Source organism: Hippocampus zosterae, chromosome 18 (genome assembly GCF_025434085.1).
Source record: "Hippocampus zosterae strain Florida chromosome 18, ASM2543408v3, whole genome shotgun sequence".
Lineage (NCBI taxonomy): Eukaryota > Metazoa > Chordata > Actinopteri > Syngnathiformes > Syngnathidae > Hippocampus > Hippocampus zosterae.
In genome coordinates, this window is record NC_067468.1 from 14,682,654 (window position 1) to 14,707,230 (window position 24,577).

Genomic DNA, 24,577 nt, shown 5'->3' on the forward strand with positions numbered 1-24,577 from the left:
AGTACATTTTTCCCCAGACTCACTTAAAATATATTTAAAAATGGCAATCAGATACAAGGATTAAGTGTTGGTTCAGAACTCGTCCATCGCATGGCATTGATTATTGGGGCTAAAGGCAATGGATGATTTGACTACAACCAGCACAGATGCTGGTCTGTAGAAGACCACTGATGTCATCTTTTTTTTAAAAAAAAAACAAATCACTTATACGTGAAAATGCGACTTGTATTTAATTGGGTGTAAGCAAGGAGAGAAAATCTGGCATTTAACAGTTTTGTTCGGATTGTGGACACTTTTGATGATGTTACCCGAGCGATGCGACAGAAGAGCTGGCCATCGGGAACACACGCACTCGGCAACATCCTGCCGGCTGTTGTGCACACAACTAGGAGGCGAGATGACAAGGGGAGTCACGCGAAGACTATTTTACAAAGATCAGGCTCTGTCCCCAGTTGTCATGGTAATGAAAGCCGGGCTTGGCTGAGCATGAAGGCTAACTCACTTGCAGGAGACAGAGCCCGCTCCTAAAAACGAGCTAATTTCAGGAAGACAAGAAACGGGGCGCAGAGTGCGCTGCAATTCATGATCCTTGGGGTGTTTTGACAAAAGCGTGCCACAGATTATATAAATGCCTTGGAACTGTTCAAGATTGTAAAAACAATGCACAATATGTTTCTCCTTTAATGTTTACTATGATTAAAAAAAAGATTCTTCGATTGCTCATCAATTAAAAGTTTGTCAAGGAAATGCCCATGCCTAATTCCCCAAATCCAGGTCGCACGGAATCGGGTTACCCGCAAAAAAACAGACATTTTAAAAGATAAAACAATTCAAATATTGAATGATAATGTTCAATAAACCAAGCACTTTTTTGTTTGTTGGTGGAAAAATCATCAACATTAAAAAATGTGTGGCGTCTATAGCAGTTTGTGGGGGTTCAGATGGGCCATTATATTTACAGATAGTTCCACCGTTTGAATAGAATACTGTCGAATATACTAATATAGTATTAACTGAAGACAATTACGGACCATTCTTATTATTGAAGACAACACCACGAGCGTAAATGCTCACAATAGGAAATTGCGTGGTGGGATAGAAAGCACTTGCCAAGTCCATTAGTCCATAATGCAGGTCTACGATTAACCACTAGAGGACACTGTTTCCAACAGTCAGTCAAAAGTTGCTTAGAGAAGCAACAACGCAAAATGCAAATAAATGAGATGTTGCAGAGAAGGCAATAATTTAGCAACATAAAGGCTGTTTTTTTTTGTTGTTGACAGAAAGTAAGCGATATAAAGCCCAAACGCAGGGCAGAAGGAACACACGGAATACATTTACATGCAGTCAATAACTCTTTCAAAAGCGGAATATTAGTAACGTTCCGGTTGTGCAAGGCCACCCGCAAAAACCCCAATATGCCATATTCCGGTTTTGAAAATCCCAAATAAGACTCCGGGTTGAACCCGAATATTTGGTCATGTAAACGCGTATTGGAATATCCCCACTGAAACGCTTAATTATGTTCTGTGCATGGTTTATCCACAAGGAATTTGGTGTTTTGAATACAGAAACTACTTGGAGGGGGGGGGGGGGGGGGCATTTGGCGTGCAGCCCACGGTAAATAGACAAGCAGAGGTAAACAAACAAGGCAAACCTCACACACGGCACAGCACCACGCTTGTGGAGTGAGGAGGAAGCCTACGACATTATTAGTGAGGTGATCAACGTGAACGTATTTTATCGATGGTAGAAAGTAAGAAGCGGAAATGACGTCTACTCATGACGTTGTCAGTGAGTCGCCGTTCAGATGAGGATATTCCAATTGATCACAATTACCATGACAGAGCATCTCTGCTCAGGCAGGGAACTGTTGTGTATGCCATTCATCCAAGGCAATTAAAAGAGGTATTAGCACACCCCCTCCAAAAAAATAAATAAATAAAAGTAACTTGATTTGATTCGGGGCACGTCGGTGGCCCTTAGGTAGGTGGATTAGTGGGGGTGCCAGGGTATCTGTCTCTCATACAACGTGCTCATTTCAAATGACATGACAAGCTGTATTTGAGGGTGCACGCGTGTCGCTCAAAATGGAGGTCAAAGTACAGTGAGGGGAATGTCAGGCTAATGTATTCCTTTGGGAGAGATTTCCGTTTTGATTCCCACAAAAACGAAGCGATCGCCAATTGACGGTGGAAGCAGCGTGCCCGCCACCAATCTCTTTTGGTAGATTCTGCCGTTTACCCTATTAACCATGCACTGTAGCTTATTGCCTCGAGAAAAGAACACATGAAGCCCCACATACGGAAGACTAAACTATATTGATTTTAAAAAAGGGGGGTTCTAGAAGTTATGCATTTACCAGAACCAAGACTATTCAAATTACTGCAAAAAAATAAAAATAAAAAACACAGCATATAAACAAAATTTTAAAAATTGACAGCAGGTCAGCATGTTTTCTACAGTGAGCAAGCTAAAACTGCCTTGTGATTTAAATATATTCAATACAAGCTTGGCTGTACCCTAAGTATGACGCTAACTGTTAACACAATCATCGCAAAACCCCCAAACGTCTGATCAGGGTGCCCATAAGCCAAGCAGTGCGGCTAGCACATGTAGCAGCAGGAGACAAAGGCTGGATTTACACCGCACGATTCAAGTGGCACAATTCTGAGGTTTTGTTGTCGATGTGAATATGCGTCACAGAAGAAGAAAAATGCTATGAATTTGGTATCTTTCCTATCAAAATTAGACCTGTCAGATGTGGATACAAACATCCAGCATATCTGCCAATGCGGGTATGTAAAAGATAAAATAATAACTTTCATACAAAAAAAAGTAGATTCAGGGTCATCGGAAGTAGCCACTGAGCCCTGCAGTGTAAATCCAGCCAAAAGAAACAGTGGACGACGTTAGCCTATAACAAGGGCAAAAGACCGTAATCAACTCTTAGTGTACTGAACCTTTTTGAACAAAAAGGTGAGTGGTTGAGCAGATTTTGGGGAGGCGGTTGCTGAAATAAAAAAAAAAAATCTTGGCGTCATTGCCACAAAAGACTGAAGAGGTGCAAAAGGCAGTGAAATTACTGAACCGTTGTGTGTGTTTTATTTATGCCAGCAACCTCACTCTTACTGACCTTACCTGCCATCCCGTAAGTCTAACAGCATGTAGCCTTTAAAGCAGTTGAGTCTTCAAGCCAGACAAAAGAGGCTCACCTGGCACTCAAATAACTGCTCCGTCCCGCTTGCAACCTCAAAATGTCTTCTTTTTTTTTTGTTTCACCTCTCCATACACATTTAGCTTTACAGTCGGCCTTAGTGTATATAAATAAGTCTCTGGTGGAAGGTGAAGGTTTGGTTGGTTAGCCCATGTTGGAGCGAAGGAAAATGAGTTTGTTCATTTCTTCGGCGGTTACCTGCTGCCTCCTCTTCATGGCCAGGCTCTGCTCGCACACAGTTACGCACTCGCTTCGTATGCCCACCGCCGGCACGGCCAGGAGCCACAGCGCCAGGCGGGCAAGCTTGGGGAACCTGTCGCCCATTGTCGAGCTCCAGTAGTGGAAGAGATCGGTGGTGCCTTGGAGGAGAGGCTCCGCCAGGTACTGGAAGATCTCTTGCCTGACGTGGCTTTGACTCTCGTCGTTGGTGCTCAAGGTCATCCTGGAAAGGCCGCCGTTGTTTCCCGACCCCTCCACTCGGGTGATTTTGGGCATGGGAGGGCCCTCGGCGTCCCGCTCCTCGCCGCACGACGCCCCGGTCGCGGTCATGCCGCCGTCCCTGGGTTCGGCGGCAAGTTCGCAGGCGCGGGAGATGATGTCCTCGTGCTGGTAAGCGGGAACTGAGCGTAGCTTGAGTTGAGGGTCCAATACCATCGCCACCTGGTGGGCCCGCTCAACCTGGGGACGGGACGGATGTTTCTATTCTCATGACGGAATGAATTCGATGTTAGCATAATTTCAGTAGGACTACTTTTGGTTGGTGACATTTTTCACATTTAAAATATAATAATACCGTGGCTCAGTCCTTCCTCCCGTAGTTTAATAGCACTGAAGTGTACGAAGTATCGAAAGCTTATAAATCGAGTGAAAGTTCTACTATAATTGTTTCTCAGTGGGAAAAAAAATGTAACGAGATGAATTATAGTGTCGTCCGAACAATAACATTTGCAACAATTTGAATACATTACCTTAAAGTTCTCCTTGAGCGCTTCTAGGAAGTAGTGGCAGAGTTTGCTGGCCATGCCGGTTCCTGCTTCTCCGGCTTTGGAAGTGAAGAACTTCTCCAGGCGCAGGTAGACGGGAAGCACCTGCTGCAGGGTGGGTCTCCTTTGGCTGCTCAGCTCCAGCGCTGCCAGGCGCAGAGGAGCCAGCAGACAAGTCAGCGTGCCCAGCAAATGCTTGTTGAGTCCCTGGAGCAGCGGCGCTGTGGACTTACTGCGTCCGTACGTCTCACAGATGTGCTCAAAGTGTGCATGGACCTGCAGAAGGGCCTCGGCCGTACGGTCCCAACAGGGAGGGGTGGGGCACTGGGCGGCGCTGCCCTGCGCCCCTTCTTCGGTCATGCTTAGGGAAGCGTTGGTGTGCTCCTCCCTCAGTGTCAGTGTGGTGGAGGTGGAGATGTCCTTGCATGTGGCGAGGAGTTCGGCCAGCTCGTGAAGGCCTCGAGCCTGCAGGCTACGTTTGCCGAGGACCGCCTGTACCACTGCGCCGAGCGAACACCCGGCGCAGCGTAAGCATATCCTGCCCCTGCCGCCGCCGCCGAGCGAAGAGACCCCGAATCCGCTCGCCGACACCCGGGGCTCCGCCACGTACACAGTGCGAATGTCTGACATCACAAATTCAGACAATACATTCTGGACCCAGTGGTGAATCTGCTCCGGCCCCTCCCTCAGCTCCGCCTCCCGCACGCCGAGAACGTAGCGTTTCAGTCTCGACCCCTCCACCTGGTACGCCGTCAGAACGTAGCAAGCGTCCGGCCCCGACGTCTGGGAGTGGCAGGTGACGGCGATGCCGAGAGAGGCGTTGGAGCCGAGGGCGCACGTCACCTTGACCTTGACCTGGTTGTACATGCGGGGTAGCTGACGCAGCGCCAAGGCACTCATGTTGCCGAGGGCATCGCGGGTGGAGTAAGCACCGTGACGTGCCCCCGTGTCCACCAGCGTCTGCGCCAGCTTGAGGAAGTCCTTGCTGTTGAGCACGTTGAGCATGTTCAGATCAGAACACATTACCCGTAAGAGACGCTCGGCCACCTGTAGTCGCTCCTTCTCAGGCAGCCCATTATTATCTGGTCAAAAAGAAATGTCGATCAGGACAAGATGAATAATAAAAATGGATCATAATAAACCTCAACTGAGTCGACAGGGAGCGGGATTTACATTTGGCAGCATTATTTACCTTGTGGCTGAAATCAGGATTAGGACAGTTATAAGTGAAACGACTAAAAGATTACGTGATGATGAAAACTAGTTGTCAATCATTCATTCATTCATTCATTCATTCATCTTCCGAGCCGCTTGATCCTCACTAGGGTCGCGGGGGGTGCTGGAGCCCATCCCAGCCGTCTCCGGGCAGTAGGCGGGGGACACCCTGAATCGGTTGCCAGCCAATCGCAGGGCACACATAGACGAACAACCATCCACGCTCACACTCACACCTAGGGACAATTTAGAGTGTTCAATCAGCCTGCCACGCATGTTTTTGGAATGTGGGAGGAAACCGGAGTACCCGGAGAAAACCCACGCAGGCCCGGGGAGAACATGCAAACTCCACACAGGGAGGCCGGAGCTGGAATCGAACCCGGTACCTCTGCACTGTGAAGCCGACGTGCTAACCACTGGACTACCGGGCCGCCCTAGTTGTCAATCAATTTGGTCAAAAAATAGATTAAAAAAAAATTGTTGACTATCAAATCGCCGCAGCGCATAAAAACAAAAATCAAAGTCTGTGAGGACGGTGCCACAGAGCGAGGCTTCGCCGGCGACAAGCATCATCATACTTGTGATGACTCATTTCTACCGACATAAAAGGGTTCGGGGGGAAGGCCTTATTGTTGTTGCATTTGTTTGGAAGAGTTTGGGAAGATGACGTACCGCAGCCGTTTGTGGTTTTGTGAAATTAAAAGGCGGCGAAGTCGAGTGACGTTCGTAATAACGTACGGGTGATATTGTGGTTCCTCTGGACGAGACTTTGAGGTTGTATCTGGAGTTTGACGGGAGGGTGCGGTGCCTGAGCCGGAGACACTCTCCAAAGGGGCTCCTGAGGACCCGAGGCTGAGGAGGCTTTTGGAGAGTCTCCTTTGGTGTGGTTCTCGTTGTCGGCTGAGGGAATAAAGAGGAGCGATATCAGCCATGGTACCTTCATCTTCAAATGAAAAAAGAAAAAAAAAAAGGAGGCGGAAATGCAAGATTATGGAGGGACAAAAAAGGAAGTGAAAAGATATAGGCGCCGCAAAACAGAAACAAAGTGGAAGAATGCGAATGTTTCAAAATATGGTCCTGACTTCAAAGTAAAACGTCAGATGAATAATTGCAACAACCAGTTCTCACATGCAGATCCGACAAATGCCGTCAAATTAGTTTGATGCATGGACCTTACAGTCAAAACAAAACTGGAAAATTAAAAACAAAATGCAAGGTAATCATAAATCCAAAGATAATTATGAAGCCTGGATATGCCTAGTTTATCACTGAAACTGCACACGGACAGACAGACTCTTTATCAAGTACAAATACATTAATTAAGCCATTGCACGGCTACCTGATGATACTACCTACGAAAAAAAATAATAAGAATTGGAACCAGGTGTCCCAGAACCAGATCTGCAACAACCACATGGGAGAACTTGATGCCGAAAACACGTTTGCTCGTACAGACTTCCACATCAATTGCAGCCATTTAAAATTCCGTGCTCGCTTCACTGCTGAGCTTCAACATGCATTTGTGAGAGTGGACTCACCAGCGTGGGACTGCATGTGCTCCAGCAGGTTGTTGTAGAACTGGAACTGGATGCCACAGGCACCACAAGTGTAGGGTTCTAAAAAATCACAAGGCCCAGAAGAGAGTTGAATCTCTCTTTGGTGACAAAAGCACAAATGCTAATGCATCTGTCCATTCAGCTGCCTTCATTCTGGCTTTACGCCATGTGTAGGCCTACAATTGCAGTACTACCAAGAAAGGATGCACGATAGGTTTCATGTCCAACCAATAACTTCCTGCTACCGATAACCGCTGCCTTTTTTTTGTTTTTTTGGTATACAACACGCTATACAAATACAGTACACGCATACGTTTCCAGATACATACTTTGTATGTACGTACCTTGATATGTACACACATATACATACATACTGTACAAGTTTATCCATACCATTGGCGTGCCGTGCCGATCAGATGTGTGACTTCACGAAGCAAATCTCCCTCCCCACCACCTCGCCCTCCCCGCACAACAAAGTTTAGAACGTTTTCGTAGGACCAACACAACAAAAACACCATCTGCAATTCTGTCTTGTTAAAAAGCAGAGTGGCTAGTAACTCTGGGGAAAACCAGGCGCCACTACAGTCCACGGTGACGACAACATCCATCCAGCCTTCATGACGCCACCCCTCCTATTTTCGGTAACGGGTGCCGGAATTTATCCAAGCCGACTTCAGGCGAAAGACGGGACTACACCCGGAGCTTGTCGACAATCAAGGGCACATATCGATACAGGCAACCAGTTGCGCTCACTCTCACCGCGTCACTGAGAACTGAGCCCACACAAACTGCACTGGATAAAGTCAGGCGAACGTAGCACCACGCTATCAGCGGCTCCAATTCAACGTTCAGCTAAAAATCTCCCCACTACAGTAAAACAGACTGCGAACCGTGATCTTCTCACATCATAAGAAGATCAAACATGAAATAAAATACATCGTACTCACCACAGATGCTTATTTAGACAAACTCCATTCTATTTTGCTAATGGTGTTTAGAACTGTTATGAGGCTACTGTGAAAGTGTCAAATAAATCCTTTCAGCGCCAAGCCAGCCAGCTCCAAGAGTTGTCCGATCATCACAATTGTTTTCTTCTTCTTTTTTTTTTTTTGAAGAGTCCGCCTTGAAAATCAATTTTCAGTCATGTCCATTTGTCCGCTCCAGGCTTCATGCAATGAATCCCACCCGCGTCGCTCGGCACCAATCAGAGGACGGAAAAGTGCTGACCAACCCCAAAGTATTCTAAAAGGCCCTTTCATATTGATTCTGACATCTGATTTGGGCAGATTCTTTAAAAAAAATATATTGAATAATAATAAAGCTATTGTGTTGTTTCAATTGGACGACGAAATGGCAAATCTGCGTGTGAAAGCTTTGGGAAGTTTATGCTGATAAAGCAACACAGAAGCTGAAATCTGATTGGACATGTAAAATAACGATAACCCACAAACGACTTTAAATTATGCTGCAAAGACAGACAATGTTGAATAAACACAAAAGACTGTCAAAATTAAAGTTACACACTATTTCACAAATGTATACTGGACAAAGTCATAAAAACCAAAGTATTCTACAGCTCAGGCTGAAGGACAACATGCTATATGTATAGTATTGTTGAAAAATACATTTGTGGGACCTCTCAATGTTTTCATTTAATATCTGAATACTATAATGTTTAACTGGTTGCACTGTGCTTGGTAAGTTCTCAAAATTGTTATTTGATTCATTCAAAATGAATGAGTTGAGAGAGTGCAACGTAATGAAAATGACAAATTCACAATTTAGTTATTAATATAAATACATATGTCAATATAACACACACACACACGTGGGGACTTGTCACAAGTCATAATTTACAATGAACAGTATCGACTTGTGCTCACGAGTTGCTTCATCTTCTAATGATCCATTCATCCATTATTCCATCCTCTCTAATTTGCTCAATTACCAACATCCAACATGAAACATGAACGCCACCTCACAGTTTTGCTCCAATCCAAGCCAAAATACCTCGATCTGTATTGTTTTTATTCCAACCAGTCTGATCCAATCCACAAACCCAAAGTCTATCACAGACACTCAACTTCACTTTGCACAACATGTTCGAGCCGTTTGAAAGCATCTTCGGCTCAACGTTTTGTGAGTAGTGTATATTGGATAAAGTCTAATAATCAACGTGCATCCCAACAATGAAAAAACTCTAATTGCTTTTGTCAACTTTATTTCGTCTAGCATTTATCTTGAAAATGCAGATGACAAAACTTTAGAGAAGAGCATGCTACAGTTACTTTGCAGCCTCAGTCCAACTCTGTCCTAATTTAAGAACCAGCATGTTGGGATAGAAGCATACCAAATAGAAAATATAATCACAACACAAAAGAGAGTAAAAGATTTTGGACTGCTATGCCTCGCAGAAAGGTTGAGGCAGCCAACGCTTCAAAACAGCTAAAAAAAAAAGATAGATCACAATAAAATATTTGCTGAGCTAGCTTCAGCTATACATTAAAAAGCCCAGCAGATTTGTTTTTTTTCTTTTTGTTCCAGGAGTAACAGAGAATATATTTGAGGAGGGCTGAGAATTCAGAACTCAAGATCCAGAAAATACAAGGGCAGAGATAGCTACAAGCATAGCGATAGCGTAATAGGTGCTTCACAATGAAAGCTCTTTGTGATTGGTTGAAAAAAAATGGATTCAAATTTTGGAACGGATTTGAAAATGTGGTTGGGTTGACTTAGTCGTGGCCTGTATTTCACCGAACTGATTATCTTCTCATTGTGGCACACTTCAAAAGGCCCGGATCCAAGCCCCTTACAAATGTACAATCAACCTAATATTCATGCCCTTGCAAGTTCTTTCTCCAGTGATGATGAATGCAGCACATGTGTAGAGTAGACGCACAATGGCTTGCAGAGAACCAAAAGTGACATGCAATGGAGCGCAGCGTACGCGTACTGGACATTTGTTTCAAGCGGAAAGGTAGACGAGGGTAGGGGTGTGGCTGGAACTTACTCTGAGGTGTAGGGAAGGAAGTGGCCACCAGAGGGCTTGGAGTGCCTGTTTGGAGGTTGAGAAGAGGGAATGTAATTACCGCGGAGCGTTTGCTCCTTTTATTTTTCCATTTTTATTCACGGTATAAACTTGTCACACATAAAAAAATAAAAATTAAAAAAATTAAAAAAAGAGTTACAACTCACCACTTGAATTCCGTGAACTGTTTGTGTCAACCAGGCTAGACTGTAATGCATTCTCCAGTTTCCGTCTGAAGTGACTGGCTGTGTAAAAGCAAAAACAGCAGACACTAATCACAATGCTGCATATTGAGAGATTTTCTTTTATGTTGAAAGCCACGACGAAAATCAATATGGCGCTGAACGCAGTTTTAATGTTAGTTCGTGGCGAATGCATCAAATGAGGTTGTGAATTCAATCATGCTCAGCATCTCATCAATAATGTTCCAGCTGTTCATTTCACATTGAAATGTTAGCTTATGTTACAGCACGTCGCTTCATCTTATTGACCCACATTAAAAAAAAAATGTGCATGCTTTAAATAGCTCCATGGTTTTTCATGTTTGAAAACAATATTGCATACAATTAGAATGTGGACTTTTTATACAATTCACAGAGGCACATTTCTTAGCATTTGCTGAGATACTGTATATTCTTAAAGGGAAAATTCACTTTTTAATTGCTTGTATACAAATAGGACGACTGTCCTTTGCGGCTTGTGTTTCCTCACCTGGATCCTCTGCAGCCAGCCGTATACCATCGGCCATTATTTGTAAAACCTGTGTAATTGTCTGAGCATTTCCAAGAGGTAGGAAGCTTGATTATAGCAACTGAGTTGCTCAAGAGCAACTCAAAGAGAAAGCTCTTTGAGTTGCTCTTCTGGATGAAAAACACTTTATAAATGTTTGATTGCTTGATTGTTTTCTGCTCTTGTTTCAATTGCTTTTTAAATCTTGGCCCGTCTGTTTACGAACAACACGACAATTCGCCGTGCCGACAAGCTCCGCTAATTACAGAGCATTCTGATGCCGCGATCAAACTGATGGTGAATGTTAACGTCTGCAATCTAGCTACATTGTACTTGCTTTTGTCTTCCTGCATGTGTACAGGCAAGCGTGGGAGAGTGGGAGAGAGACAGAGGGAGAGAGAAACAAAACTCACTTACTTTTAATCTTATCAGTTTGGCTGTGGCCAAATTTACTCATGTCCAAGCTTCCGCACTCCTGCACCCGAGATGCCGTCAAATCAAAGGAGCCTAATCGGAGAAACGCAGGACATTTCATTGTCATGAAATACACACATGCTTAGAGGAATAAAATAAACACTAAGATTGACTGTCCTGTCCAGAATTGGCATGTCGTACCATTATTAAGAATGTAAAATTATATTGTTCGCATGTAAGCATATTTTATGCAGGGGAAGTCAAAATAGTAAAAATTGCCCAGGATTCAACCGGTGTGGCTGTAGATAGCATTCCCACCAATTCACGGGACTTCCACAGATCAGAGCAATCCGCCCGTGCAAACATAAACCACGCCGCAAAATTCACTTGCTTGTTTTTGGCAAACATACAGTATAGGCATGTGAAACTCAAGCGTCTCTATTCTCGAAACAAAACAGTTCCCCTGCACATGACAACTATACAGTATATACATCAGCAAGCATGCTCATGCTGTACCACCCCAAAAACGGGTGCAACCAAAGCCAGTGCGAGTCGTGCGACCGACTGAAAAAGTTCGCATCAGTGCTATAAGTGCGAAAGCCAGCGCAGGGGCCTTTACAACTTTGTTGAACTTTGATGCGCAAGTTACTCATTGCAGAAGAGCTTTTGTTCAATCATTTTCGAAAGAGGCAGAGGCACGTTCGCCCACACAATACACCAAGACCACCAACTCGGTGCGGTTACCAATTATTATAGGCTTCACGGCGATGGGTCAGGAGGAGGAGATGAAATATTATTAATTATTATTATTATTAAATTATAAGGCAAATTGAGGGCATTAAAAGACATTTAATGTTCAGGTTATTTGATTAAATATTTGGCAAATTAACATTTTCACTTATGAGCAATAAAAAGCAACAACAACAACAACAACAAAAAACAACAACAAAGGGCTCACTCATGGGTGTGTGAAGCGCAACGTGCTCCTGGTAGGGGTTGAAATATTTGTACTGCTTCCCGCAGAACTCGCAAACAAAGCTGCCCGTTTCTGCAGGAGAAGGGAAATGAAAGCACAGAAAAATGTGTCTTAAATAAAGATGAAATCAAATAGGGAAAAAAAAGGTGGTGTACAACATATTAAATCTTACAGTATATTCCAGTATAACTTGAATCTCAAGCAAGCACATTAGCATTCTTTCAATTAGAGAGGAAATTACTAAAACAAACACCCATTTCTGACTTTGTATATGGATTTTTTTAAAAAAACGTTTTTCCACAGTTTTAGGTGTACCGGGAAGCAGACTAGTCCAAAGTTAGCGAAAAGCTAACGAGTCGCCAAAAAAAAAAAAAAGACAGTTGCTCAGGGCTCAGTTAAGAATCAGTTACACGTCAGCATTTTTCTGTTTTGAGTGTCGAATATACAGTAGATCGCAAATATCAACACAGAAGTCACATTTTCTTCAAGGCCGAATACAGTATAAAGACGGTGAATATGAATAATTCATTGCAACTTATTGTATTACACAATATCATGAATATAGAGTGCCAGTGCTGGTTCTGGCACAGCCACCACTCAAAAAGGCCGAATGTTGGACCCTGTCAGGCCACATTTCAGCAGGTTGCGGCCGATATGTCAGAACCTGATGTGAGACCAAGTCCTCTGGGAATCGATACACCTCTTTGTTCTCGTAAACGCCTACAACCGAGGGCTAAGGGTTATAATTGGAATTGACCCTGACGATATTGGCGGCACGAAACTCATGAGCCCGTAAAAATCCATAAATTAGCTGCATCATTGTTTAAGCCGCTGTGTTAAAAGCATGTGAAAAAAACCCGAAGGGTTTATTGTCCGGAAATTAGAGTCGTTTATAAATCATTGTATTTTAGTAGACAGTTAAAGATGCACATTTGGTTTGCGGGACAGCATTCATCAATGGTTTTAAGAAAAGACAACTTCTGAATGGAATGAGCACGCAATAGCTGTTACGATTGTATTTTTGACCATGTTTCATTTTACGGGTTCTGTTGTATTCTTTTTATTGTATGTTAAATGTTCAATAAAGCGCTTTATTACAGCTGCAGCTGTTATAAAAGTGCCACAAGCAAGCACACACACGCACGCACATCCGTACAGTTTTCATTTGACAAAATGCGGCCGATAGCGACACATGGCGGTATCACATGAGAAGGAAGTATTTATTTGAAGAGCGGTGCATAAAAATGCAGAGGAACGCCGAAAAGGTCTTACTTGGTCCAATTTTAGGATAGGATTCAACCGGCTCCTCCTCTTTAAGGCCATCAATGGGGATCATGACCTGCTCATATGGATCTAAAAGGGACAGGGCAGAGGATGGGTGTGAAAGGTTGATCCTAAATGACTCACCGTCATCCTAAAATGCAGCTTTGTTTGTCGGAATGGATCCAAACGACATCCACAATGGTTAAAAACTCCAAACGCAAGCGGATGTCACGTACAAATATCGTCAGACATGAAGTGACACTCTGACCCAGTGTGAATACGAGTGCTCATTAGTAGGGCTACAAAACACACTTTTGGTATAAATAAAGCATTTCCTTCGGGATCGTTCTTTAGCTCTGGCATTTTTTGTTTTTGTTTTTGTTGATTCCATTCTTTGTTTTCCAGCCCACTGAAATTTGCTCCGTTACCATCCACTGCGTGCAGGTCACGGTGTTCCTGGAAGCAGCTGTAGTATTTATACTTCTTGCCGCAGATGTCACAGGAATATCGGAAGCCACCTAACAGATGCGCAGATATGAGAGAAAAAAAATATGAAAAAGAAGTTGATTCAAGGCCATAACACACACAAAAATCCCTGCCTAAAATGTCAATAAAAAATCTTTGGCAAGAAGTAAAATACTTCTACACGTATCCTTTATCCCCGTGATGCGAACTAAAAATGCCTGTTGCAATATTGGCCATACGAGGCTGGCTAAAAATTGGACACCAATGTCTTCTCGTTCATCAAGTCACTGAGATAAACTAGCTTGATGACATTTTCACTGCATGACTGATAAATATTTGCAGAAATCACAATGGTTTCCATTCACATTTTATTGCACAAGCTTTGACACAACATCGACTTTGGATGTTCAGACTAACAGCATAATACAGCAGTTGACGGACAAGGTGATAACAGAAATTGTGTCGCTGCAGTCTATTAGTTCATCACTAAGTGCATAGTGTGGGTTTATGTGCCTGCTAAGACACCATTTTGTTGAGGATTTTGTGTGATTGTTAGTACCGTATTTTCACGACTATAAGGCGCCATTAAAAGTCTTAAATTTTCTCCAAAATGGACAGGACGCCTTATGGTGCGGAGCGTCCTTTATATGCGCTGAATTCCAAAATCTGACTGACAGCCGACACGCTGTTTATATAGAGAAAAGGCGGAAGTGACTGTGGCCAGGCATGCGGAAAAGAAGTCGGCCAATCAGGGAAGGGTGGGCGTGTATATATACATATATGGAGAGGGAGAGAGAGGACAGAGAGGACAGGCAAGCTAGTCCGCCAATGGTGAAGGGTGGGCGTGTAAGTGGACGCCTCAAGCCAGTACCAACACTTGTATACAGTGTGGCAATGTGCATTGTTGCAAAACAACTCCGGTTTTGGTTTCTAAGAACCCCTGAAAATAAATTCGACAAAAAGACACGCCTACGAAGCTCAGTTCAAACTTAAAGCCACCGGTTATGCTTTTGGCATGCGTGCCCATCTCACAGCAGCGGTGAAAAAAACAAGTCAAGCAAATGAACTCTGAGCTTGCCGTTATTCCCAGAGGGTTGACTAAAGAACTCCAACCGCTGGACATTGGCATCAACCGGGCGTTCAAAGTAAAGTTGCAAACGGCATGGGAACAATGGATGATCGGTGGCAAACACAACTTTACAAAGAGTGAGAGGCAGCACTTGGCGAGTTACGCCACAATACGCAACAACGAGAGGGAACGCGGCGTTTTTGATGGATTACGGTACTTGCACAATTGTTCAATTCTTTCTACACACACACACGCGCTGCCACCATGTTTCGCTCTGTTCTTTACTTTCAAATGTGGGAAAGCTTCACACGAGAGAAATGTTGACTTTGCTGTCGCTACTTCTTCTTTCCGCTCGGCAATGCGTAGCAACTCACACTAGCATGTGATGCATTCAATGACAACTGAGATGTGCAGTCCTCTGCTTCTGATACAGAGGATGAGGACTTTGATGGATTTCTGGGTGATGATTGATCGATAAACGTGAGAACATTGTACGATGGCTAAATAAAATACACCCGAACTCAGTTCTGCTTTCGTTGCCTTTTTAAAAACGTGTTTTTATCTTATCTGTATGTCTTGGAATGCTACCGTATGCTTCAAGCTAACGTGTTAGAGTGCGCGCATGCATGCCGTATGTTTAAGCTGGCGTATGTTTTACCACTGTAAAACTGCGGCCATTAGTACGATGCGTCCTGTGTATGTGTAAAATACAGAAATGTCACCCATTAATGAGACTGCGGCCATTAGTACGATGCGTCGAATAGTCGTGAAAATACGGTAAGTTTTCCCAATAGGCTGCCCAAATTATATTTTGACAAAACAATTACTTATATGGAACGATCAACATTTTCTCTGCCTTAAAAAATGGGTTGATTGTCACAATTAATGCGTGTTGAGGTTTTTTTTCGTAAAATCTGGAGTTAAAGATAAAGCCCACTGGTCTTGATGGACGATCACGGACTATTTTAGGAGGTACATGTGGGAAAATTCTGACATCACTTAGAACACAAACAGGCAGTTTTCATTTCATTTGGGAAGCACTGCAGTGCGCGCGTTTTGCAGTCAAAACGGAAAATCACTTTTCATTTGGGAATTTCTTAGCGACACACATTCTATTTGTAAACATCAGTCTAATGAGTATTCATCAAGTATATTATTTAATTGTGGAATTTAAAAAAAAAGGCTGTAACCCAGCAGTCTACTCATTCCAACGGACGTTTTGGTTTGTGGATTTTAATATAACGACAGACTGTATTTGCCAGCAAAAAGACAACTGGGCTTTTGCATGCCTTGCCAATTTTGAAACGACTCCCTTTTAGTAGTGTGCCCGAAGTGACCACAGAGAGTGGATGTTAAACAAGTACTGTGAGGTATGAGAATGATTAGTCCTGATAAAACTTCTAGCAGGAATCTTGAGAAGGATGCTAATGTCCTTTAGAAACACAATGCCCTTTGACACAACGAGTCTTGGCCTGCAAAACTGGGTGGATTGCATCCGATCACATTTGAATTTGTTCTCAAATAAAAATAATTGTAAAAAGAATACTCACTGTTGGGCGTTGGTTGCAGATCTGCAACCATGCTCTCAGATTCTGTAATGCAGAGGAAATCAGTATTAGGCCATTTTCTCTCTCTCTTTCGACTAAACTGTAATGGGCAGCATTTTTCACAGCCCCGCTTTGTTCAGCGGAGAGATCGGTGCTGTTGAACGGTCTGCGGCTGGATGGATGGAGGTCTTGAGGAGCCGACGATGAGAAGAAAGGAGCGTTGGCGCAGAGTGCCGATGCGGATTTGGAGCTGGGAGTCGCGGCTTGGAGTTTGAAGCGGATTATGTGGGACAGGAGAAGTGAACTAATCTCTTTTCGTCAATGGACGCTACAGCTTCGTGTTTGCTTTCAAAACTTTGCTTATAGCAGACGTGTGCACATTTTTCAGCATGATGTCTCTGATCCACTGGTGAAAGGACACTTTGATCCTCTCCTCTTTTATCTATAACTGCTTCAGACAACAAAGTGTATGCAGAAAAGTGGTGAAGATTGCACGACTGTCTCTGTCCTATGTGTTGTGTTGTTATTTTTGTTATTTTGACTTCAAAATGGCGCCGCGAGAGTGGCTGCCTTTCCAGCAGCTCCTATTTTTTTGTTGTTCTACTTCTTCCTTTCATAACTTTGCTGCTGTGAATCTGGAATTTCTCCATTGCGAGACTAATAAAGGTTTTCTTAATACTTAATGTTTTTGTGCATGACATTTTGGGACCATCTCTTACTCTTACCTCTGTGTGCCCTAACGTGCGTCTGGAAGCAGTTGTAATACTTGTACTTCTTCCCACAAACTCCACATACATAGGAACCTAAATAAGAAAAGAGGTTTTGTCAGTATATATATCATTCAATACAATTAGGTACTACTAGCACCAAACAAAGGAATATCTTATTTCAGGGACGGGCAACGGGCAACTGGCAACGCGGTGGTCACACTGAGATGGCGATAGGAAAAACTGTTGCCGGCCATTAAAACTATTTGCAAACATTTTTGCAAGCTTAACATGTGTACAGTATGTATACATTTGGCAACACACCTATGCACGAGTCTGTGCTCTTGGTTGGGGGAGGAGTACCAAGAGCGAACATACCCTCCGTCTGGCCTCTGCGAGATCCGCCTCCGCTCGCCTTGCCGTCGTTTCCTCCGATGACGACGCAGATCTCCGCCGGGTTGGCGTCACCAAAGGTGCCGTTGCTCGTCTCCGTGGTGCCCGGTTCCTTCTTGATCGTGACTGGAGGCAAGCCGGCGTCCTGGCTGACCACGGCGGAAGTGGACGGGGGACCGTTGCTCCCGCCGCTTCCGAGCTCCTTGCCGGGATTGGGTGATTCTTGTGCACTCATGACTCCGCCTTCTCCAACCCTGGGTGACTCTTGTGCACTCGTGACTCCGCCTTCTCCAACCCTGGGTGACTCTTGTGCACTCATGACTCCACCTTCTCCGACCCTGAACTTCCGTGCGGTTAATGAGAGGAGCAGACAAAGTCACACATTAATGACACGGAGCAGGCAACATAAGTGAGTGATAATTACCTTGGGCGAGACTATGAAAGGGCACTCATTAGGATAAACTGTGAAATGAAAGAGCAAGCTGTTCAGTTTTTGTGCGGTCCCATATCGTCACCATCCCGGCAGGATAGTCCCTCTAAGATTTTGGCGCTACCTGTCAATGTTTAACGATTATAATAACTTTCATTACAAACAAGCCCCTCCCCGCTGTCTTGCGTGAGAGTCAGCTCATCGATTCCAGTACCGATTATCCTCGGTGGAATGATACTGCAAATGCACAGCCTCTTTTTTAATGAAGTATCAAACGTATAGATCTTTGGTGGTATCAGCTGAAAATGTATCGATCCCACTCGCCACTCCGGCAGGCTTAACGGCCGTCTCGTTGTTATTATTACTCTTGTTTCATACATTTTCCAAACATCGTACAGGTATCCTGACTCGTGAAGGCTCATGTAACGAACGTTTCATAGACTCGAACAAAGGCTGATTGATGTCCATGAATGTGCCAAAATGCCATATTGCGTTGGAAAGTTCATGTGTCATGTGACAATGTCAAAATTATTTGGGTCCTACCCATTCACAAAGGCCAAAGAAAAATAACAAAAATATCAAAAACTCCCACATTCCAAAAACATGCATGGCAGGTTCATGGAACACTAAATTGTGCCCAAGTGTGATTGTGAGCGCAAATGGTTGTGTGCCCTGCGATTGGCTAGCAACCGGTTCAGGGTGTCCCCCGCCTACTGCCCGTAGACAGCTGGGATAGGCTCCAGGACGTCCATGACCCTTATTAGGAGAAGCGGATTAGAAGATAAATATAAATAAAAAATAAAACTGATTTAAGAAATGTACACCGTTTGCTGCTAACACTTAATTTACGATATCTAAAGCTTGACTGTAAGGTTTGGGAGAAAAAAAAAAAGCACAGCTTTTTTTGCATCTTCCGTGAAGAATGCAATGCTAGCGCTGCTTAGCTACCAAAAATAATTGCCCTATATTTGGTCAAAGTGCTGCTATGCGCACACAATAATGAAGCGAATCAATCACTTTCAGAACAGAGTAAAGTGGATTGCTGATTTTAATGCAAAAAAAACAAAAACCATCTGCTTTGCAAGTCAAATACACAGGAAAAGAAAATCCAAGTATGAAATACAAATTTGTTTAAGGGATCAGGAAAATGTTTGCACTCTCCAGAGGAGGAGTAAAAATAGGAGCGAGTTAAAAATGGAGGATGGACGGGTCACTTCACTGCTTTCACTGCATTGGCTTGTGTTATGCAGAGCCGAGAATCGTCTTGCCTTCAACAAACGTACATTTTCCTGTGCTCTCGTAATAAATGTGTTCTAATATTGAGCTTGACCATCATTTCAAAAAGCAATAACGCAAAGAAATACATAAATCCCCCACCAACAACCCCATTCCAACATACACACGCACACACACACACACCAGAGACTATGCAACAAACTGGCGCCTAGTAAAATTCCAGTGGTATTTCACTCCACAACCCCCCCATAAAAAACATTTTCAATCTATATGTTAATGCTGTGAATTAAATTTTAATAACAGGAGATATTGAAAAGCAGACTTGAATCATGCAGAAATAAATCCAGAAAGATCAGGGCCCTAAAATTAGAAATTCAAGACAGCATCCAATCCACTGCTAAAACCCTTGTAGGATGGCAGATTAAATTTTTGATGGAAATCAAAATTACACTGCAAACATACGCGGGGCGAGGCAAACCTGGCACCATTGTGATTTATGGATTCATTACAGCCGCACCGGTTTCAGCCCTCCCCCATTTTTTATTTTCATTTTTTTTAACCGCGCGCAGAAATTACATTTGCTCTGCTGATTTTATTTTATTTTTGCCCCAGAAAAGCAACACAGGCACTACCTTCACAAAATGGTCAAGGGGAAAAAAAGAAAAAAAAAAAGACCAATTTTGTGTACATAACCGCTGCACGTAAACAAGCCTAATTGTCACTGCTGTAGCAAATGAATGTCCTGATGCATTATTCATCAAACCAATAAGGTTCATTTTTACAAGGGAAAGGAGAGGAAGAAATATGAGCGGAAAGCACAGCATTTTATGCGGCGGCCCTAACCCCTGAAAAGCAATTTCCCAGGGACTAATATAAATTAAGCAATTTTCAGACATTTTCAGCACAGCCACTGAGAACACAAGAGAACAGTGGATGCCTGCTATGCTCAAAATGGATTCTAAAAGGCTCATTTTAACCCACATCACTCATCCGGAATAGTGCTTAAAAGGACTGGCGAGGAATCAAAGAAAGCAAATCTTTCTTCTTTAGAAAATAGAAACTCGGCTAGCAAGTTGATATCGACGAAAACAGAAACCCCTCACTGTGACTTGATAGACCACTGTCGTTTTTACACAAACTAGAAATGTCCGCCATCTGTTCTCCGTTCTCAGTCTTCCTCTGACATACAACAGTACCGATGGTTGTTTAAAAAAAAAAATGGTACCCGTTCTCGGGATTGCTAACTAAGATTCTTAATTCGAAATATGCTAGCACACTAGTACCACAAGCAGCAAGAACTAACATTGTCTATTTTTTAAACATGTACAGGTATTGCAAACGCATGAGCACGGTCAGTCACTTCCACAGTTTCAATTGAAACTTGAAGTCTCAGTAGCATGACATCAGGCAGAAACGCTAATGATTAATGTTGCTCAAACAAAAAGAATTATAGAAAAAAAGATATACAAAACATTGCTTACAATAAGCATTATCGTATAGCATGCTGTCAGATGGACAGTTTTTTGTTTTTACAGTAGGTTAAAAAAAAAATCGGATCTGATCCAGACTGTGCATGTGGAAGCAATTAAAATTTTCCACAGAAAATCTCATTTAACATGTTCAGATGCTTGCAGCTCTGTCAAATCTCTTTAAATCTACTTGTAATTTGTTTGGCTCATGTTTCTTTATGTTTGCTTCCTGCAAGAAGAAAAATTGTTCGATTTGAATAAAAATTCAACGATCTTATTTTAGCTTGTAAGATCAGAGACTATGGTTGCTCAATCAGTAATAGTGGACAACAAATGGTTCAGCCCTACTGAGGTCTATTTATTGTTAAAAACAAAACAAAACATATTTCTTTACTTGAGATTAAATTTCAACTGAAAAACAAAGGCAGAATTGTCGTGTCAAATTTATTATAATTTTGTAGGAGCCCACTGAATTTATTATGAGGACTAGACTTGAAGGTCAGCCTTCAAATTACCCCGAGCAAAATGGCAACCAGACTCAAATAAAAACCCAAGTCGAGCAAAATGGGAAACGCGACCACAAGATTAATAAAATAAACCGCAGGAGCGCTGCTGGTGATTGTTTTTCCTGACTTACATTTTTTTTTTTTTTTGCTGACATGCTCATTCTACCTCCATAGCTACTCTGTTCAATTTGGACTATTTTTAGTTTTGCATGTAAAATTCCCAATCTGAATGAATCACAAAATGAGAAAAATATATATGTATAAATCCTGAAACACGGAGCGTGAAAAGGAAAATAAGGAGGGAGGGAAACCAAAACATTTGAAGGCAACAATAATAGTAAAGTGCATGATTAAGTAGCTTAGAATGAAAAACAAATCTAAGAATTTACATTTGTCACCCTTAACCAAAACCATTCAGGGCCAGAGGCTCCTGAGGGGGAAAAACAAGGGAGGAAAAAAAGATGACTTGTACCCTGCCATTGGATTTGTTTTTAAAAGGTAACTGTCAATGTTGAACATCAAAGTACTTTAAATTTCATTTGAAACAAAAAAAATGCACATTGTGTGTAAAGTGATAACAAATCCCAAACTAATCAAATTATGCTGCTTGTATTTAATTTCTCCAAATGGCTACCTACAGGTGGCGCCAATCGGTCGCAGAGTTCAGATCTTTAAAAAACGTCTATTTTATGTAAAAAATTACAAATTAAGATTTTGTTTAATCGACGTCAATAAAGTGACGGTCGTATCCGTCTGTGAAGCGTGTTATGCGGTCAAAGAAACACCGAGGAGCGGTGTGGATGTGGCCTGAGTCCCGGAGAGGGGGGGTGGCAACTCCGGAGCCCTGCTCAAATTTGATGGAAAATTCACCCAAAAAAAAAAAAAAAACATGGCTGCAAGAGGTTTTTGTGCGTGCTTAGATTGTTCCTCCCCTTCCTCGTCGCCCTTCATTTCGCTACCACAGCTCGCTTACAGCATCGGTTAGCGGCATTTCCCCCAGCACATGACTCCAAAGTTACAATTCCTAAATCAAAATCCGCGACACACGAGCAAAATTGCTCCTCAATGATGGCTGCACCTGGTTTGGAAGGCGAACACTGAGCTGACGCGTCCATTAGTCAAGTGGAACAGCCATAAACTTGACGTTAGCCCGCTACTGGAAATTTGTAATTAAAAAAAAATGTTTTCAAAAATAAAAATAAGTGATTTGACATACCTCCAAAAGCGCCGTGGCTCATGCGAAAACACTCCCGACGAAAAAGCCTCCCTTCGGCCAGGGGTGTCTGCAACAACGGCTTCCTCCTCCGGGGGAGGGGAAAAAATGTGAATTAGTTATGAGGAAATTCAAAAATGTTAGAAATTTCCCTCCAGTCTTGTGTTTGCCCCCCTCGCCGCTTCGACACGCTACGTTACATTTTTTATACCAAATAATGTAACGAGCCGTCAAAAAGACGACAGTCCGGATCGTGCGGACTGTCCGCTCACAGCTCCCACACCGGGGGGGGGAGGTTGTGTCACCGTTCCTGGTGAGGAATTTTCCCGTCCGCCATACACAAGGACAGATTCCAAAATTACAGAGCTGGCCTGCAATAGCCTACATTTAAAAAAAGGGAAAAAATGGTGGTGGGGGGGGGGGGGCGGGGGGTGGTCTGGGAAGAAAAGGAGCTGGGGGGAGAAATACACTGGCCAACCAAAAAGATTCACGGCGAATCGAGGACCCTGTTATGTAGCTAACGGATGTATTATTTGGCACCAAGTCGCAGTCTTTGTTGTTATTTTATTATTGAAAAATACTCCCGTACACATTCAGACGATGCATTTACAGCTTATTGGTCAGATACGTCGACAACGACAAGTGAGTTGATGATACGTAGGAATCCCAGTCAACCGTAACTTTTTGGTTGGCCAACATTTTTATTCAAAAACAAAATCCTAACATTTTTTTGGGAACTTCCATAAATATCGGCACTTGAATGTTAATCTGCCGCGATCGAAATAGTGTTTACGGACGCCGGAGGAAAAAAAGCAAACCGTCACTTTTGAATAATAAACGTTTAATGAAATGTTCAAAGTTCAATTTGAAATTGGAGGGGTAAAAAAAAAAGACCAAAAATGACAAAATAATGATTGGACAATTTTTTTTCATCAGATAAATATTTGTGTGGTATTCTCACAGTTTCATAAATGTCTGTACACTACTGGGAGACTTTTACAGTACTGTACTGTATTTATTTTGTGTCCCTCTGAAAGTGGCCCCACGTTGCATTTTTTTGGAGTAACCAGCAGAGAGCAGCAACACACTTAAGTATAGTCATTGGTTTCAAGCAAAGTGGTTGATGAGCATAACAAAAACAGTACCTCACGTTTACTTTACAAATATAAATCCAAGTGTAATAATGGGTATGGGAACATATGGGCAAAAAAATTATCACTCTTTCGAAAAAAAATTCAACACTTCATCAATGACTTGATTTGATAAATTTTAGAAAAAGAAGAATCATCGTATTTATTCGTCTCACACACACACAAACACGCACACAAGTTCACAAAATTTGACATCTGCATTTGATCCATCATCATAGTACTAGTGAGCACAGCAAACACTGTGACACATACTGGAGCAGGGGGATATTTAAGCACCCATGGAGTAGTTTGGGGTATCAGCCGCAAGTTGGGAGGGATTTGGGGGCTGAATAGTCATGAGCCACAGTCCCCCATGGTGGCAGGCAACAATCTTGATCACTTGGCCACGACTGCCACCTGATACTCATTATAATTCTTCAAGGAGATATGTCCTATTTACGCTTTGCTGTATATTTTCTGTTTGGAATAGTTTATGAAGAACGATTTAGTGACGGTAATGGTTGTTAACGGGTGAATATTTGGGTGAGGATGGGATTAGGGTGTAGTGTAGGGCTAGGATCTTGCAATGTATGCAAAGGTCTTGCTTGACATCATGCATGACAATGGTGCAAAGTCTCATGCGAGTTCAGAGGCACATCATCTCTAAATGTTTGGCTGAATTCCAAATTGTGCAAATGTCAGGGCCTGAGCAAAGACAAACAGCATTTTATTCTGTTATGAACAAGCAGCTCACATCCGGGACACTTTCTGATCAAAGCAAGATACAAATTAGTAGCCATTATCATATGATTTCAGATCCCTCATGTTTCTCACTTTCTATTCTCAGAATTTTTGCGCCCCTCCCCTGCTGCCGCTGTCAGAGTCATTCTTTGGTCATTTGGGCCAGAGGTGACTAATCTCAACAGCAACCTCCTTTTTTCTCACCTCCCTTTAGGCTATAAATAGAATGTTAACCTTTCTAGAGAAACGCAAGTTAAGTTAGCACAGATATGACCATGTTATTCAAAACA

The 24,577-nt window shown here is 42.8% G+C and overlaps 1 protein-coding gene across 5 annotated transcripts; it reads right to left on the minus strand.

Moving 5' to 3' along the window:
• Window positions 1–194: 194 nt before the first annotated feature.
• znf618 (zinc finger protein 618) lies at window positions 195–22,827 on the minus strand. Of its 5 annotated transcripts, XM_052050390.1 has the most exons (15): window positions 22,420–22,827; window positions 17,494–17,905; window positions 17,188–17,265; window positions 16,466–16,507; window positions 13,810–13,899; window positions 13,391–13,471; window positions 12,101–12,190; window positions 11,146–11,235; window positions 10,167–10,244; window positions 9,982–10,026; window positions 6,954–7,031; window positions 6,154–6,315; window positions 4,434–5,282; window positions 4,186–4,346; window positions 195–3,895 (listed from the first exon to the last, which is right to left on the minus strand). In XM_052050390.1, the coding sequence occupies exons 2-15, from the start codon at window positions 17,879–17,881 to the stop codon at window positions 3,362–3,364; spliced, it is 2,766 nt and encodes a 921-aa protein (XP_051906350.1). In that variant the 5' UTR covers window positions 17,882–17,905; window positions 22,420–22,827; the 3' UTR covers window positions 195–3,361. The 5 variants fall into 5 exon arrangements, with proteins under 5 accessions (XP_051906350.1, XP_051906347.1, XP_051906348.1 ...); XM_052050387.1 differs by having other exon boundaries at window positions 4,186–5,282; window positions 17,494–17,900; XM_052050388.1 differs by having other exon boundaries at window positions 4,186–5,282; window positions 17,548–17,905.
• Between the last annotated feature and the right edge of the window lie 1,750 nt (window positions 22,828–24,577).